The 18,027-nt window shown below is 47.3% G+C and overlaps 1 protein-coding gene across 4 annotated transcripts in view; it reads right to left on the bottom strand.

The window, feature by feature from the left end:
- SLC7A7 (solute carrier family 7 member 7) overlaps window positions 1-18,027 on the bottom strand; it is a 153,022-nt gene that overhangs the window by 39,798 nt on the left and 95,197 nt on the right. For 2 of the 4 annotated variants that reach the window (XM_063913543.1, XM_063913541.1), the window contains exon 2: window positions 6,583-7,126. In XM_063913543.1, coding sequence (XP_063769613.1) covers window positions 6,583-7,087 — 505 coding nt within the window. In that variant the 5' untranslated portion in view covers window positions 7,088-7,126. Of the gene's footprint in view, window positions 1-6,582; window positions 7,127-7,803; window positions 7,854-13,219; window positions 13,550-18,027 lie in introns of those variants that run through there. The other 2 variants (XM_063913540.1, XM_063913542.1) reach the window with 2 other exon arrangements.

Below are 18,027 nucleotides of genomic sequence, written 5' to 3' on the forward strand. Positions count from 1 at the left end.
CTGTCCGTATGAAAAATTAGGTAAGGGCTTTTATAGGATAAAGCCGCCAATTCTGATACACGCCTGGCTGAAGCCAGGGCTAACAGCATTACCACTTTCCAAGTGAGATACTTCAAGTCCACAGTGGTGAGTGGTTCAAACCAATGTGATTTTAGGAATCCCAACACTACATTGAGATCCCAAGGTGCCACTGGAGGCACAAAAGGAGGCTGTATATGCAGTACTCCCTTGACAAACGTCTGAACTTCAGGTACAGAAGCTAGTTCTTTTTGGAAGAATATCGACAGGGCCGAAATTTGAACCTTAATGGACCCTAATTTGAGGCCCATAGACAGTCCTGTTTGCAGGAAATGCAGGAATCGACCCAGTTGAAATTCCTCCGTAGGGGCCTTCCTGGCCTCGCACCACGCAACATATTTACGCCAAATACGGTGATAATGTTGTACGGTTACATCCTTCCTGGCTTTGATCAGGGTAGGGATGACTTCATCCGGAATGCCTTTTTCCTTCAGGATCCGGCGTTCAACCGCCATGCCGTCAAACGCAGCCGCGGTAAGTCTTGGAACAGACATGGTCCCTGCTGGAGCAGGTCCTGTCTTAGAGGTAGAGGCCACGGGTCTTCCGTGAGCATCTCTTGAATTTCCGGGTACCAAGTCCTTCTTGGCCAATCCGGAGCCACGAGTATAGTCTTTACTCCTCTCCTTCTTATGATTCTCAGTACTTTTGGTATGAGAGGAAGAGGAGGGAACACATACACTGACCGGTACACCCACGGTGTTACCAGAGCGTCCACAGCTATTGCCTGAGGGTCCCTTGACCTGGAACAATATCTGTCCAGTTTTTTGTTGAGGCGAGACGCCATCATGTCCACCTTTGGTTTTTCCCAACGGTTTACAATCATGTGGAAGACTTCCGGGTGAAGTCCCCACTCCCCCGGGTGAAGATCGTGTCTGCTGAGGAAGTCTGCTTCCCAGTTGTCCACTCCCGGAATGAACACTGCTGACAGTGCTATCACATGATTTTCCGCCCAGCGAAGAATCCTTGCCACTTCCGTCATTGCCCTCCTGCTTCTTGTGCCGCCCTGTCTGTTTACGTGGGCGACTGCCGTGATGTTGTCCGACTGGATCAATACTGGCTGACCCTGAAGCAGAGGCCTTGCCTGACTTAGGGCATTGTAAATGGCCCTTAGTTCCAGGATATTTATGTGAAGTGACGTTTCCATGCTTGACCACAAGCCCTGGAAATTTTTTCCCTGTGTGACTGCTCCCCAGCCTCTCAGCCTGGCATCCGTGGTCACCAGGACCCAATCCTGAATGCCGAATCTGCGGCCCTCTAGGAGATGAGCACTCTGTAACCACCACAGGAGAGACACCCTTGTCCTTGGAGACAGGGTTATCCGCTGATGCATTTGAAGATGCGATCCGGACCATTTGTCTAGCAGATCCAACTGAAAAGTTCTTGCGTGGAATCTGCCGAATGGAATCGCTTCGTAAGAAGCCACCATCTTTCCCAGGACCCTTGTGCACTGATGCACTGACACCTGGCCTGGTCTTAGGAGTTTCCTGACTAGGTCGGATAACTCCCTGGCTTTCTCTTCCGGGAGAAACACCTTTTTCTGTACTGTGTCCAGAATCATCCCTAGGAACAGCAGACGTGTCGTCGGAATCAGCTGCGATTTTGGAATATTTAGAATCCATCCGTGCTGTCGTAGTACTATTTGCGATAGTGCTACTCCGACCTCTAACTGTTCTCTGGACCGTGCCCTTATCAGGAGATCGTCCAAGTAAGGGATAATTAAGACGCCTTTTCTTCGAAGAAGAATCATCATTTCGGCCATTACCTTGGTAAAGACCCGGGGTGCCGTGGACAATCCAAACGGCAGCGTCTGAAACTGATAGTGACAGTTCTGTACCACAAACCTGAGGTACCCTTGGTGAGAAGGGCAAATTGGGACATGGAGGTAAGCATCCTTGATGTCCAGAGACACCATGTAGTCCCCTTCTTCCAGGTTCGCTATCACTGCTCTGAGTGACTCCATCTTGAACTTGAACCTTTTTATGTAAGTGTTCAAGGTTTTCAGATTTAAAATGGGTCTCACCGAGCCGTCCGGCTTCGGTACCACAAACAGCGTGGAGTAATACCCCTTTCCCTGTTGTAGGAGGGGTACCTTGATTATCACTTGCTGGGAATACAGCTTGTTAATGGCTTCCAATACCGCCTCCCTGTCGGGGGTAGACGTTGGTAAAGCAGACTTCAAGAACCGGCGAGGGGGAGACGTCTCGAATTCCAATTTGTACCCCAGAGATACTACCTGCAGGATCCAGGGGTCCACTTGTGAGTGAGCCCACTGCGCGCTGAAATTCTTGAGACGGGCCCCCACCGTGCCTGAGTCCGCTTGTAAGGCCCCAGCGTCATGCTGAGGACTTGGCAGAAGCGGGGGAGGGCTTCTGGTCGTGGGAAGAAGCTGTCTGTTGTAGTCTTTTTCCCCTTCCTCTGCCCCGGGGCAGATATGAGTGGCCTTTTGCCCGCTTGCCCTTATGGGGACGAAAGGACTGAGCCTGAAAAGGCGGTATCTTTTTCTGCTGCGAGGTGACTTGGGGTAAAAAGGTGGATTTCCCAGCCGTTGCCGTGGCCACCAGGTCCGATAGACCGCCCCCAAATAACTCCTCCCCTTTATACGGCAATACTTCCATATGCCGTTTGGAATCCGCATCCCCTGACCACTGTCGCGTCCATAATCCTCTTCTGGCAGAAATGGACATCGCACTTACTCTTGATGCCAGAGTGCAAATGTCTCTCTGTGCATCTCGCATATATAGGAATGCATCCTTTAAATGCTCTATAGTCAATAATATATTGTCCCTGTCCAGGGTATCAATATTTTCAGTCAGGGAATCCGACCAAGCCACCCCAGCACTGCACATCCAGGCTGAGGCGATTGCTGGTCGCAGTATAACACCAGTATGTGTGTATATACTTTTAAGGATATTTTCCAGCCTCCTATCTGCTGGCTCCTTAAGGGCGGCCGTTTCTGGAGACGGTAACGCCACTTGTTTTGATAAGCGTGTGAGCGCCTTATCCACCCTAGGAGGTGTTTCCCAACGAGCCCTAACCTCTGTTGGGAAGGGATATAGTGCCAATAATTTTTTTGAAATTAGCAGTTTTCTGTCGGGGGTAACCCACGCTTCATCACACACTTCATTCAATTTATCTGATTCAGGAAAAACTACGGGTAGTTTTTTCACACCCCACATAATACCCCTTTTTGTGGTACTTGCAGTATCAGAGATGTGCAAAACCTCCTTCATTGCCGTGATCATGTAACGTGTGGCCCTACTGGAAAATACGTTTGTTTCTTCACCGTCGACACTGGAGTCAGTGTCTGTGTCTGGGTCCGTGTCGACCCACTGTGGTAACGGGCGTTTAATAGCCCCTGACGGTGTTTGAGACGCCTGGACAGGCACTAACTGAGCTGCCGGCTGTCTCCTGTCGTCAACAGTTTTCTGTAACGTGCCGACACTGTCACATAATTCCTTAATTATGGCCATCCATTCAGGTGTCGACTCCCTAGGGGGTGACATCACCATTATAGGCAATTGCTCCGCCTCCACATCATTTTCCTCCTCATACATGTCGACACACACGTACCGACACCCAGCACACACACAGGGAATGCTCTGATAGAGGACAGGACCCACTTAGCCCTTTGGGGAGACAGAGGGAGAGTTTGCCAGCACACACCAGAGCGCTATATATGTATAGGGACAACCTTACAATAAGTGTCTATCCCTTATAGCTGCTTATATCTGTTATTTTGCCAAATAAGTGCCCCCCTCTCTTTTTTACCCTGTTTCTGTAGTTGCAGGATGCAGAGGAGATTCTGGGAGCCTTCCTACCAGCGGAGCTGTGTGGGAAAAATGGCGCTGTGTGCTGAGGAGATAGGCCCCGCCCCCTTCACGGCGGGCTCTTCTCCCGCTTTTCTCTGGAAAACTGGCAGGGGTTAAATACATCCATATAGCCCAGGAGCTATATGTGATGTATTTTTCGCCAACTAAGGTAAATTCATTGCTTCCCAGGACGCCCCCCCCCCCAGCGTCCTGCACCCTCAGTGACCGGAGTGTGAAGTGTGCTGAGAGCAATGGCGCACAGCTGCAGTGCTGTGCGCTACCTTATGAAGACAGGAAAGTCTTCTGCCGCCGATTTATGGACCTCTTCTTGCTTCAGCATCTGTAAGGGGGCCGGCGGCGCGGCTCCGGGACCCATCCATGGCTGGGCCTGTGATCGTCCCTCTGGAGCTAATGTCCAGTAGCCTAAGAAACCCAATCCACTCTGCACGCAGGTGAGTTCGTTTCTCTCCCCTAAGTCCCTCGATGCAGTGAGCCTGTTGCCAGCAGGTCTCACTGAAAATAAAAAACCTATTTAAACTTTTACTCTAAGCAGCTCAGGAGAGCCACCTAGATTGCACCCTTCTCGTTCGGGCACAAAATCTAACTGAGGCTTGGAGGAGGGTCATAGGGGGAGGAGCCAGTGCACACCAGCTAGTCCTAAAGCTTTTACTTTGTGCCCAGTCTCCTGCGGAGCCGCTATTCCCCATGGTCCTTTCGGAGTCCCCAGCATCCACTAGGACGTTAGAGAAAACAAAATCCCAGATAAACCGCATCTCGTGCCAGCTTATCGGGGCTAATTAGATAGCCCACGGCGGGACAACTAGCACCAGTAAATTACCGGGGCTAATTGGATAACCCCCATGTGTCTTCAACCTCGGCCCACCAGCTGCTGTGGAACTACATATCCCAGCATGCCCTGAGTGAGTTTTAGCATGTCTTAATAACAAAACTGTGGCAGGGCACGCTGGGATGTGTAGTTCCACAGCAGCTGGAGGGCTGAGGTTGAAGATCCCTGATGTAGAGAAACACAATAGTATAAATGGGTTGGGGCTGTTTTGCCGGTGGCCGGGATCCCGGTTGCAGAATGCCGGCGGGGGAGGGGAAACACAACGTAAGCCCCTTGCGGGCTCAGTGGCGAGCATTTCCACTCTATGGGCATCGTGGACACCCACGAGTGGGAGTAGTCCCTGTTAGTCGGCATGCTGACTGGCAGGATTTTCAGGGGGCGGAATGTAGGTGTCAGTTTTGTGACCGGCGGTTTCCTGTTCACTGGTCACATAACTATATCCCGTACAAATTAATACTGAACCAGAACAATCCAACTTTTTGGCTGCTGCCTGTCCTTCTCTAAGAGACACGTCTAATGCAAAAAAAAAAATTATTAGTTTAAAAGTAGTCATTTATGTATATAATATTTTTTGTAAAGTATATGCATGCATTTTTTTTTTTTTGTAAAGTATATGTATGCATATTGCATGCAATACATGCCACCACTTATCACATGAATTGTGGCGTTTGTTAACACTATGGGGGTCATTCCGAGTTGATTGCTAGCTGCCGTTGTTCGCAGCGCAGCGATCAGGCTAAAAATCGCCATTTCTGTGCATGCGTATGCACCGCAATGCGCACGCGCGACGTACAGGTACAAAGGCATTTGTTGTTTTGCACAGGTTCTACCGAAGTGACGGCCGCAAGAAGATTAACAGGAAGAGGGCGTTTCTGGGTGTCAACTGACCGTTTTCAGGGAGTGTTTGCAAAAACGCACGAGTGTCTGAAAAAACGTAGGCGTGGCTGGGCGTTCGCTGGGTGGGTGTATGACGTCAAATCCGGACATGAAAAGGCTGAAGTGATCGCAAGTGCTGAGTAGGTTCAGAGCTACTCTGAAACTGCACAAACTGTTTTTGCAGAGCTTGGCTGCACATGCGTTCGCACTTCTGCTAAGCTAAAATACACTCCCCAGTGGGCGGCGGCATAGCGTTTGCACGGCTGCTAAAACTAGCTAGCGAGCGATCAACTCGGAATGACCCCCTATATGTGTGAATACATGCACATATAAACGCAAAGGACAGCTCTTCTGATAACATCTGTCCTTTGCATTTTGAAGATTTCCGGGTTTATAACCCAAGAGTCCTACTGCACATGCACGGCCACCAGACTGCATTTTTTTTCAGTAAAAGCTCTGGAAAGTTTACTTTCCGGAGCTTGATAAATATGAGGAATGCGACAAACCTTAGAAAGCAGCAGACTGAAACATATAACCTCACCAAAGATAAGTAACCCCTACCTATCCAATGACATAGTATAAGTGACATCATCAAAAAGGCCTGAGTGGTGCCACTAGGTCCGAGACCATGAGTATTGTGTCAGTGCACAAAATTGCTGCTTACTGTGTGCAGGTGATCGATAACGTGTCATGCCAGGCAAATGTTCCAATATTTTTCATTGAATCACCACAAAATCTATAGGAATACTAAGGTGTAATACATAGACAGATACACTTACCTTTTATCAACCATCTATTGCAAAATAACTTCCACATTGCAAGCAAAATATATTTTACGTTATTAAACAATAATGATAAAAAAATAAAATTAGCTTGTTAAATCCAGGATTCAGCCTGTCTTTTTCAATTATCTGATCGCCATACCCACTCATTATACCCAATTCATCTAATGTTCCCTACCAGTATCCTTACCAATGCAGGCTGCTGCAAGAATTCTGTTAGCAGAGTAGGGAGACTCACAGGATGGGAAGATAGGTTGCATCATGTAGTTGGAGAAGGTGATGGCAATTACAGCTTGGCTGGTTGGCTCAATAATGAGCAGAGATGTCCATAACCTGATAAAGGCTATAAAGCCACCAAAGGCCTCCAGGATGTAGGCATAGCTTGCTCCTGACTTGGTAATGGTTGTGCCCAATTCTGCATAACATAAGGCACCAAATATGGAAAACACTCCTCCAACTGCCCAAATCACCAGTGAAAGTCCATAAGAGGCACTATAAATCAGAACCCCCTTGGGTGACACAAAGATCCCAGAGCCAATCATGTTGCCCACAATCAGAGACACCCCATTCAGCAATGAGATTTCCTTCTTTAGTTTCATGGACTCTTGGGAGCAGGAGTCAGTGGTGGAACCATTCTTCCCGTTGGGAAGTGGCTCCTCCGTTGAGGTTGGCGTGTATTTAGTGGAGATACCCATGGTGGAATGAAATAGTCAGCAGCACAGCAGCATGTCCAGCTAGGAGAAAGCAAGAGGTCAGAGGGTGAATGAAGCAGCCATGCATATCAATTTGTAACAGCAGAGGAATTTCACCTCTTCAATGCTGACTACACTATACTAACTCCTAACTGTGCAAAACACAATCAGGTATCTGAAGCTGTGTTTACAGCCATAATACTCAGGAGTACAACATGTCGGTTTCTAGGCTTCAATTTGTAGTCCCACAGGATTTAAAGAAACACAAATTGTCAATTTCTAATCTAAAGCATCAATGCAGTTAAAAAAGCAGCATAATGTTATGTACAATTAACAAATATGTTATGACAGGTGCAAGCCATAATGTTATTGGTTAATCTTTGTTTCCCCTCTGATAAATGTTTATACATGTCCGCCAGGTGTGTTTGCACAATGATGAGACTATACAATCTAAAATGATGTTTCACAAACTTGGTCCTCACCCCCCCATAATAGGCCAGGTTTTAAAGATATATCTGATTGAGCACAGGTGGTTTAATCAAAATGGCTGAAGTCACCTGAGTTCAAGCATGTATATCCTTAAAAGTTAAAACTTTGAGAGCTAGGGGGACATGAGGTCGATTTTGGGAAACACTCATCCAAAACATAAAATGAAACTGTCAGATTGTAATATGGAATAGATGTCAGTAAATCTTATCATGTGATATATAGTAACATACCGTGTTACTATTCAAATGGTTTAAATATGGAAGATCAATACTACTTTATCTGTATACTGTCATGTTCTGTTCATATCTATTACTTGCTGTACTTTGTGTTCTGCAGACAAAAGAAACAGACTTACATTTATTAACTTACATTTATCTTTTACAGTTAATTCCTTATGAGTTTGCATCGCTCTGTATTGTCTGAACAACTAAAGTATGATACAAAAGTTGCATTAAAGCTACAGCGCTCATATAGGGCCATAACTAGAGATGTACACAAACTTGGTTTATGTACATCTCAGATGTATTCAGATCTGCGCACCTGCCCACCTACCTCATGTCTAGGCCCTCTCTGCCTTGCTTACTTCCTGCCATTGTGCCACCTTCAGCTTTGCTTGTGCAAACATTAGAAATTAAATGTGATAATAATGTGCAGATCTCTGTCTGAGACAACGATCACAGTGTCCCCCAAGCCGCAGCATGAGTGACATGCTGTGGCCGTTTGAGGCTGGGGAAGGAGCGATCACAGCCATCGTTTCTGAAAAGGAGGGTGCTTCTTCAGACGCAGCAGTGGATCACAAATGTTTTGGGATATTTCTAATAAGTCTGTTCTAGTAGTGACACTGCATTTTGCACTGCATGTAAAAATGCCTTATGCTAGTGGGTTTACTACCATTGGCCAGCTGTCGGGATGCCGGCAAGCAGCATACCGGCGTCAGGATCCCCACCGCCGGAATGCTGACAGTGAGGCGAGCACAAAAGAGCCCCTTACGGGCTTGCTGTGCTTGCCACGCTGGGGGCACGCGTTATTTATTCTCCCTCCTGGGGTGTCGTGGATGGGTGGTCTTCAGTATGCCGAATGTCTGGATCCCGGCGCACAGTATACTGGTGCCGGGATCCCGACACCCGGCATACCGACAGCTATTCTCCCTCGTCCACGACCCCCCTGGAGGGAGAATAAAATAGCGTGGCGCGCGTAGCGCACCACCGTGCCCGCAGCGTGGCAAGCGCAGCGAGCCCGCAAGGGGCTCCTTTGCGCTCGCCACACTGTCGGTATGCCGGCGGTCGGGCTCCCGGCGCCGGTATGCTGGTCGCCGGGAGCCCGGCCGCATACTACACCCTCGTGGATACCCCAAGAGGAAGAATAGTTGTCGGCATCCCGGCGGTCGGGATCCCAGCGCCGGTATGCTGAGCGCCGGGATCCTGGCAGTCGGTATAGAGTGCCTCCCCATGCTAGCCACTTATGCAGCAAAACCAGCAAAGTGGCTTGATATTCCTGCATATATGAGGGGTGTGCAATAAGTTTCCAGATGCACAAAAAGTATATTTACAAAGAGCACATTACATTTTGTCAAAATATTCGCCAGAGGAGTCTATTAAAAGGCTTCATGCGCTCAACCCACTTGGTGAAGCAGCTGGACCAGTCCGATGCATGAAGGTCTCCACTGCTTCCAGTGACTCAAAACCAAGAAGTTGCAGGAGCCAGGTCTGGACTGTACGGCTGATGACCAAGTTCCTGGATGTATTCATGGGTCAGGATATCCACCACTTTCCTGGACTGGCATTGTCATGATGGAGAAGGGCACCATGAGTGGGAGTCCTTGGACAGCGCCTGGAAATGGCTTCCAGCACTTGTGGCAGGTATTGCTTGGCATGAAAGTCCCCAGTACGGTGCCCTGCTGCATGAGTGGTACGGTAGTTACATTACCAATCTTGGCCACAAAAACAGCCATCATCTGCTTGGCCATGCTGCGCTCATGTCGGGACTTCTGTAGGAGCGTACCTCCAACTGGGGTCCACTGGGCCGACTGTTGTTTGGGACGCTGCAAACACAGTGGTTTGGGACGTTGCTTCCTCCCCAAAAGCAGCTCACATTCAGTCAATACTCTCCTGCTGTCATAGACCACTCTTGTAGTCATAGAAGATCATGGTTCTCTAATGGCCGATGTTGAGCTCCATAACGAGTTTGTAAAGGAAGTGAACATGATGACTTCTTCAGTGTGCAGTGCTGCTTATGTATGTTTCTGTGCCTTGACATTTCACAAGAACTTTAGTCATTACAGTTCACAACCAGACAGTCAGATTGTGCCTGCTCTACATATGCACTGCACATCCGGAAACTTATTCCACACCTGTCGTATGACCAGACAACAAACAGGCTGAAATTATTTAAAACTGCTTAACTAGGTTTCAGGTATAGAAAAAAAGGGGTGTAGTATGGTATGCCGGCTATCGGGGTCCCGGCACACAGCATACCGGCGCCGGAATCCTGACCGCCGGCATACCGACAGCGTGGTGAGCGCAAATGTTGGGGTGTGCCCAGCGCTCCCCGCACTGTTAGATGCTGTGCACATGTGCACGGCATCTATTCAATGATCACTGGCTGCTTTGCAAAACAGAGCAACGGTGATCACAGGCTATCCCAACTTACCCCCTCGCCCGTGGGGCACTGCGGCCCACGGGTGGGACAGTGTCCGAATATCGGGACTGTCCCGCTGGAATCAGGACAGTTGGGAGGTATGGTGTGTGCAGTACTTTGCTATGAAGTCTCAAGGTTACAGGTTGTTTTAAAACCAGATGGCCACAAAAAGTACAGTGTGTAGCCCACAAAACAAAAAAAATCCCAATTAGCATCTGAATAATCCTGTTAAAATGTCAACCAGAGACTGTTAAATCCCTTTGTACCTTGTCTGTCCATGCATGTGGTCAATAACAAGTAGGGTACAAAATGCTAGCTATGTAAAATCAAGTTCCAATGCCTTTAAGATTGTATTTTACCATGTACGCCGAAAAATCAGGTCAAATGATCTTCATTCGATATGAAAGTTTAGGCAGCAAAGCACTGTGATATAAGAGATCAGCTGGATGAAGTAAATACCATGTTCTAGACAATTTGCCCAACTTGATGACTGATCTAGTTGTTCCTTGGGGGAGGCATTTGATATGCCACCTGTTGGGATCCCGGCGCTCACCATACTGACGCCGGAATCCCGACTGCCGGCATACCAACAACTATTCTCCCTCTGGGGGTGTCCACGACACCCCTGAAGGGAGAATAAATAGTGTGGCGCAGGTAGTGCGCCACCGCGCCCGCAGTGTGGCGAGTGCAGCGAGCTCACAAGGGGTTCTTTTGTGCTCACCCCGTTGCCTGCATGCCGGCGGTCGGGATCCCGGTGCCGGTATGCTGGGCGCCGGAATCCCAAGCGCCGGCATAACATACTACACCCGTTCCTTGGTGGTAAAGTTGACTATTATTTGAAATAATCTAATTATGTTCATTTATACAGCCCGTTTCTCCATAGGATTCAAAGTGCTGCACCTTCGCCGGAAAGAAACCATATTATACAGAAGGCAGCACTAGAGTGGTTACAGTGGGTGAATACAAAATATGAAATAAAAGGAAAAGAGATCCAGAGATTCACCAACTCAGTGGATTTTTTTTTTATCCCACTAGCAATTGTACCAGACAGGCAGCCAATTTGGGCACCCTATATAGTTTACAATGGGTGGGATTATCAATGTGCAAAGATTGTAATACACAGCATAAAATCCAATATACAAACAAGACCCTCACAGACATTTCACAGATTGTTAATTCTGCGATAAGCAATACCTGGAGATGTGATACACGAAGAGTAGGCAAACTATTGCAATCCAGCTGCTGTGGAAATACACATCTACTATGGCACTGCATGCTTGGATGTGTAGTTCTACAGCAGCTGGAATACTATAGTTTGCCTACCTCTGTGATACACACTGGACAGTGGACACAACAAAATACAGAAAGTGAGGTAAGGGTGGAAATCAATTGATGCTGAACGGATTCGCCCAGCTGAATCCGCACGATACCTGCTTTATGGCGGTTGGATCTCACCCAAAAGTGTTCACTACTCCATAGGGTAGCAAGCACTTTTGCGCAAATAGGGGAGCAAGTTGGACAGACGAAGGGTGCGCGTCGGGCTGTGATTGCTGATGTTTAATCACTACGGGAACTAACCTACTTCGCTAGCAATTGAATTCCCCCCTATAGGACAGATTTAACAACGAGTTATATTCTTGTGTTATCACTAACCAATCTTGTATGGAGCTCCAACCAATCAGCACCTAACTGTCATGTTTTTGAATAATAACAGGAGCTGATTGGTTGGAGCATCATTTAAGATTAGTAACAAGTGATAACAAGAATATCACTCGTTGTTAAATCTGCCCCTAAATACAAATCTGTCCCCCCTTATCTTTACCGTTAGCAGCGGCACAACTAGCATGCCCTTGAACGCGTGAATGCACTGCGTACGCACCTGCAAACCCATAGGATAACATGGTGCTTCCGCTACTACAAACAGGTCGCACACTGGCGCAGCAAGTTGCATCTGTAAGTGACACTCACACATTTTTCATCCTACACACAAGCGTAGCAAGTGAGGCAGCCATCTTGGGAGCACTACACAGGTTACAATAGAAAGATAAGTAATACATGGAGATGTAATAAATAATGGGGAAATAAAAGTTAATAAGTGGCTTACATAGGTCTAATATATGAAATACAAGAAGCCCACAGAGTCATCAGTTCCACATATTACCATCCTACCCAGAAACAACACGTTGGGAGAGGCAATTTGTAGAAATGTAATATGCAGCCTCACTTATAAGTACATGATAAGCAAATCATTTTCTGGGAAGTTAGTCATTAATGAGCATGATTGGGGACAAATGCCCTGATAAGTGTTCCCAGGATTATAAACAACAGACCTACCCTAACTATAGACTTTGAGCAGCTATCTGTGACCCTACCGCCGGAATTGTTACTGATCCAATTGCTTAGTGGAACTTGAACTAATTACTAGCATTCTGTTTAATATACAAACACTTCCTACCTTGTCCCAGAGCCAATAGCTCTATATCCTGTACCGATAACACGCGTTTCATCCTGAATAAATTCCTGACCACAATTAATTCCTATCAATAATTATAGAATTTACAGCACTTATTAAATATACATTCCATTCCACATGGAATGGTAAGCAGTTTACAGCGTGTGCCTAATCCTCACTACACAAGGACTAAAAGCATGAATACTCAATTTTATCCGATTCCAGGACAAATTTCTATCTAACGTTGTGTTAAAACCAGTGAGTACTATACTCACATACAGTACCCTAGTACTATACTGACATACAGTATCACTATATACATTGCACTCTTTAGGCATGAGTAAATAAATACAGAATACAATAAAGGCAGGCTTGCCTAATTAGAAATAGCATATAACTAACATAATTGAAAAGTCCACATAAGCATGAAATAGTAGTGCAGCTTACAGTATGTCCATGTAATGAGTGCAGGTGTATGTGTAGTAAGATGGGGGGTACCCTGACTATCAATATCCCTGCTCATATAAACAGACATTGGGGAATTAGAGCACACTTACAAGTTCCAGAGCCCTTCTGCTGCCCTCAGCTGTTCCCGAGACTGAAGAGGGTTAGTAGAGGAGAAAATCACATATAATAGGGAGTTTATAGCTGAGGAGGAGGAGGGTGCAAGGTACAGAAACAACAGGATTTCGAAAGAAGAGGAGATCACTCAGCGAATTCTGAAAGTTGTGGAGAAAGCATTTCTTATCAGAGGGGGAGGTGGAAGGGAGGAGGCAGAGAGCACAGGAGGAGAGAGGAGGAGGACAGGAGGAATAAGGTGCAGGGTGGCAGGGAGACCCCAGCAGCAGGCGTTGTAGAGTGCAGAGATGTGTGTGACCTGCTCACACTGGACACAGACCTGCATCCGGGCTGTGCACTGCGCTTTGTGCCTGCGGAAACACACAAGCCCTGGAAAAGCCTCTTATGCCATAAGAATGCTTTATTACCAACTCAGCTGCTGGAATATATGACCCTCTAACCTTAAAAGTTCGCCTATGTATGTATACATGCATATGTATGTAAATTACGTATTTCAATATTGAAATATATGTACATACTGGACCTTGCAATTACTACTTTAGTATGTAACGTTGCGTTTATTTTTGATCCTTACAAAAGAAAGAAACCATTAACTGATAGCTGTGAAAGAGGAGCTGTGTATATTCAGCGCTGATGACCTGATTTTACGTCATGTCATGTATTTATATTGACGTAAATGAGGATAAAATACACAAATGACAGTTCTCATAACATCATATTGTAAGGCATGACTACGGGCTACATACTGTACCTAATTTCTGGCTGGAAGTTGAAAGTCTATCTGGGCGCTGTCCTGATGACTCTCAGCAGTAGACAATGCTGTACTGTGTATAGTGGGAGAACAAGAAGTCTCCCTGACACTGCTAATGTTATGTTGTCAGGTGAGTTAAAAAAAACAAAACCCAAACAGGGCTTGTAAACAAGTAAAAAAGTCAGTATTGTTTCAGTGGGAAGGTCTACTAATAGGTCTCCGCAGCAGCCATAGGAGCAAAGGGCCTATATCAGACCTGATCGCCGATTATCGAATGACTGCGCATGCACTGCAATGCGCAGGCGCGAGCACAAACAGCGACAGAATGGAGTGAAAATTTCGATCACTAGGCGTACCCAAGGTGATTGACAGGAAGCGAGTTTGGGGGTGGTAATGTCAGGAAAAACACAGTCATTCCCAAGCGTTTTCTGGGAGGGTGTGTGACGTCAGCACCGGCCCCCGAACAAACTGATTCTATCGCACTGTAGGAGCAAGGGCGAGATGTACTAAGTAGTGAAAAGTGTGGAGAAGTGAGCCAGTGGAGAAGTTGCCCATGGCAACAAATCAGCTGCTCTGCATAATTTTATAGTATGCTAATTAGAAATGTTACTTCAATGCTGAATTGTTGCCATCGGCAACTTCTCCACTGGCTCACTTCTCCACACTTTTCACTGCTTAGTACATCTCCTCCTTTAAGTCCTGGGCTACGCACAGACTGGAAAAATCATTAGATGGTGAGTGAGTTGCGAACAGATTTGCAGATGTCTGCTGTCCTGCAAAGTTTTCGCACGGCGTACGCATGCATTCGCACACTTGCACGGAGCGAGTTTTCACTATCCAAGGGTGGCGACTATCCGATTGCAGACCTCTGCAAATTTGCAGAGGAGCATTCAGGTCTGAATTAGGCCCAAAGAATGGTGCAACTCATTTTATATATATATATATATATATATATATATATATATATATATCTTTATGATTACAGCTATTAATATAGCACATACATATTACGCAGCACTGTGCAGAGAATAATCATTCACATCAGTCCACAGTGAAGGGCAGTCAATACTTTGCATTAAAATCTCTACATATTTCCAAATATTTCTTTTTAGTGAAGGACAACTGCATGTCCCAGAAGAGTGGCGTGACATGCATCACAGAGGCATATTCCCACGTCGCAGGGCTGTAATCAGTGCCTTCAACACACTGCCCCCCACCCCCGCTCCACCATCAGCTACCATCTGCTTACACTAGGATTACTCAGAGTGGTGCGTACACACGGTGAGATCCCTGCTATGTTCGATTTTGACTATGCGATTTCCCTTGAACTCCCCCAGAGCCCAGTTCGCACAGATAGGACAGATTTTGACTATCTGTGCTTGAGATTTTGTCTATGTACGATTTTGACTAAGTGCCAATGTTGACTATACTTTATACTAGATAGTACACTAGATAGTCAAGATTGACTTGCCTGCACAGTCTATCTAGCCTTACAATACCGACCCCACGGGAGCGCGCATCGGGATCGAATCTGTATCGCAAGCTGCCTAGCACCATGAGATATGCACTAACTTTTCATAAGATTTTGACTATATAGTCAAAATCTTACAGATTTATCTCACCGTGTGTAGGGCTCTATTCAGAAATATTAGGCTCTATTCAGAAATATTGGCAGATCACATTGATGCAATATATTTTTTTTCCAGCTCTTCCCTGGGGTGTGGATCATAGGGTCGACCACACATAGGTCGACAGTGTCTAGGTCGACCACTATTTGTCGGAAGTAAGTAGCTTGACATGAATTTTTTTTTTGTGTCATTTTCTTCGTAGAGTGACCGGGAATCCCAATTAGTGCACCGTGTCCCCATGCATGACTCGCTTCGCTCGCCATGCTTTGGGCAAGGTTACCATTCCCAGTTGTAGTCCACGTGGATCGTAAAGCGTGAAAAAGTTCAAAAAATGAAAAAATAAAGTGAAACGCTCATGTCGACCAAGAAACCATGTCGACCTACTTACTGTCGACCAATAGTGGCCGACCTAGACATTGTCGACCTGAGTGTGGTCGACCTAGAGACCAGAATCCCTTCCCTGCTATTCAGGAAAAAACTCAGGGACAGTGGTTACACTAACCTCTGCACCTGACGAAGTCCCTGTAGGCAGTCTTTTCATGTATCCAAAAAGACTGCCTGCTCTGCGCATGCATCATCCCTGCACAGCATATATACGGTATATATATATATACCCTAGCAGTATCAATTCAATGCTGAGACGTGCTGGGAAGGGATAGGTATATTATATAGTGTACATATAAATATACACACACACACTCTCTCTCTCTCTCTCTCTATATCTATTGTCAACTCAAGTTAAGGGGGGTATGCAATTGTAAACATTTCATACGTGGTTTCCGGGTATGTGCATTTTTCGACCCTTTCGCAGGGTCAATTTGACTCTTGGCGGTGATATTCCCCACTATTCAATATAAAATGCTTTCCATGTCGAAAAACCAACCAATGAAGCGGAAAGGGGGTGGAACGAATTTGCCATTCCGCACTACATAAGGGATCTTTTCGGCGACGTCCTTTCGCCATTTCCACTCACCTGCGGTGTCTGCGGAGGGCTGATTGGGAAAGTGGCAGCTTATGAAACATACGGTGGCAGTATTGGGAGAGTGCACCACAAGTGTTCAAAACCACAGTGGAGCTTAATATCCATGCTGAACAAACAGTGTGGGTCACTGCAGAGCGTTAGGCTGTTTTTATACACTCTGGGGATAGTTCAGAGTTGATTGCAGCAGTTCGCATGCAGCAGTTCTTCGCTGCGGTACGAACAGGTCGGGACTGCATCTGCGCGGGCCCGCAATGTCGCCGGGCAGCGACGCCGCCAGCGCAGAAAGTGAAAGCAGCGGCGATCGCATGAAGAATGACAGACGGGAGGCATTCCGGGGCGTCAACTGACCGTTTTCAAGGCATGGTGAGGCGAACGCAGGCGGATCCAGGCGTTTGGAGGGCGGATGTCTGACATCAATCCCGGGACCTTCGTCGCTGGATCCGGCGATAACTCATACCCTGGTCTTGTTATGCAGGAAACTTTTTAAGCATAGCAGGGCTGCACAAGCGAGCGCAGCCCTGCTGTGTTAAAATACACTCCCCCATAGGCGGCATCTAGTTGATCGCACGAGCAGCAAAAAGTTGCTACGTGTGATCAACTCAGAATGAGGGCCCATGGGGGTCATTCTGACCCGATCGCACGCAGCAGTGCGATCGGGTCAGAACTGCGCAGGCAGAGGTGGTCGCTGGGTGGGGGGGGGGGGGCGTAACGGCGGCGTTTGTCGGCCGTTTACTGGGTGTGGCCCAGCCAACGCAGGCATGGCCGGACTGAACGGGGGGCGGCCGCAACGGCTGCGTGACGTCACACGCAGCCGCTATGGGCTGGGCAGCGATGAGTAGCTCCCGGCCAGCACGCTAAAGCTGCACTGGTCGGGAGCTACTCATGAAGTGCAAAGGCATCGCCGCTGTGCAATGCCTTTGCACTTCTGCGGGGGGGAGGGGGGCAGCACTGACATGTGGGGCGGTATAGCCCTGTGCTGGGCGTCCCCCCACATGTCAGTGTGAATGATTGTAGCTGTGCTAAATTTAGCACAGCTGCGATCATCTCAGAATGATCCCCCATGTGCACTGCAGGTGTGGCAGATATAACATTTGCAGAGAGAGTTAGATTTGGGTGGGTTATATTGTTTCTGTGCAGGGTACATACTGGCTGCTTTATTTTTACACTGCAATTTAGATTTCAGTTTGAACACACCCCACCCAAATCTAACTCTCTCTGCACATGTTACATCTGCCTCCCCTGCAGTGCACATGGTTTTGCCCAACTGCTAACAAATTTGCTGCTGCGATCAACCTCCCAACTCTCATCGATTTTTGCGAGACAGTCCCGTTTTTTTGGGACTGTCCCACCTGCAGGCCGCAGTGTCCCGCGGTGGGGGGGGGGGGGGCAGTTGGGAGGCTCCTGCGCTAAGCAGAGCAGCGGAGA

This window comes from Pseudophryne corroboree, chromosome 1, assembly GCF_028390025.1.
Source record: "Pseudophryne corroboree isolate aPseCor3 chromosome 1, aPseCor3.hap2, whole genome shotgun sequence".
Lineage (NCBI taxonomy): Eukaryota > Metazoa > Chordata > Amphibia > Anura > Myobatrachidae > Pseudophryne > Pseudophryne corroboree.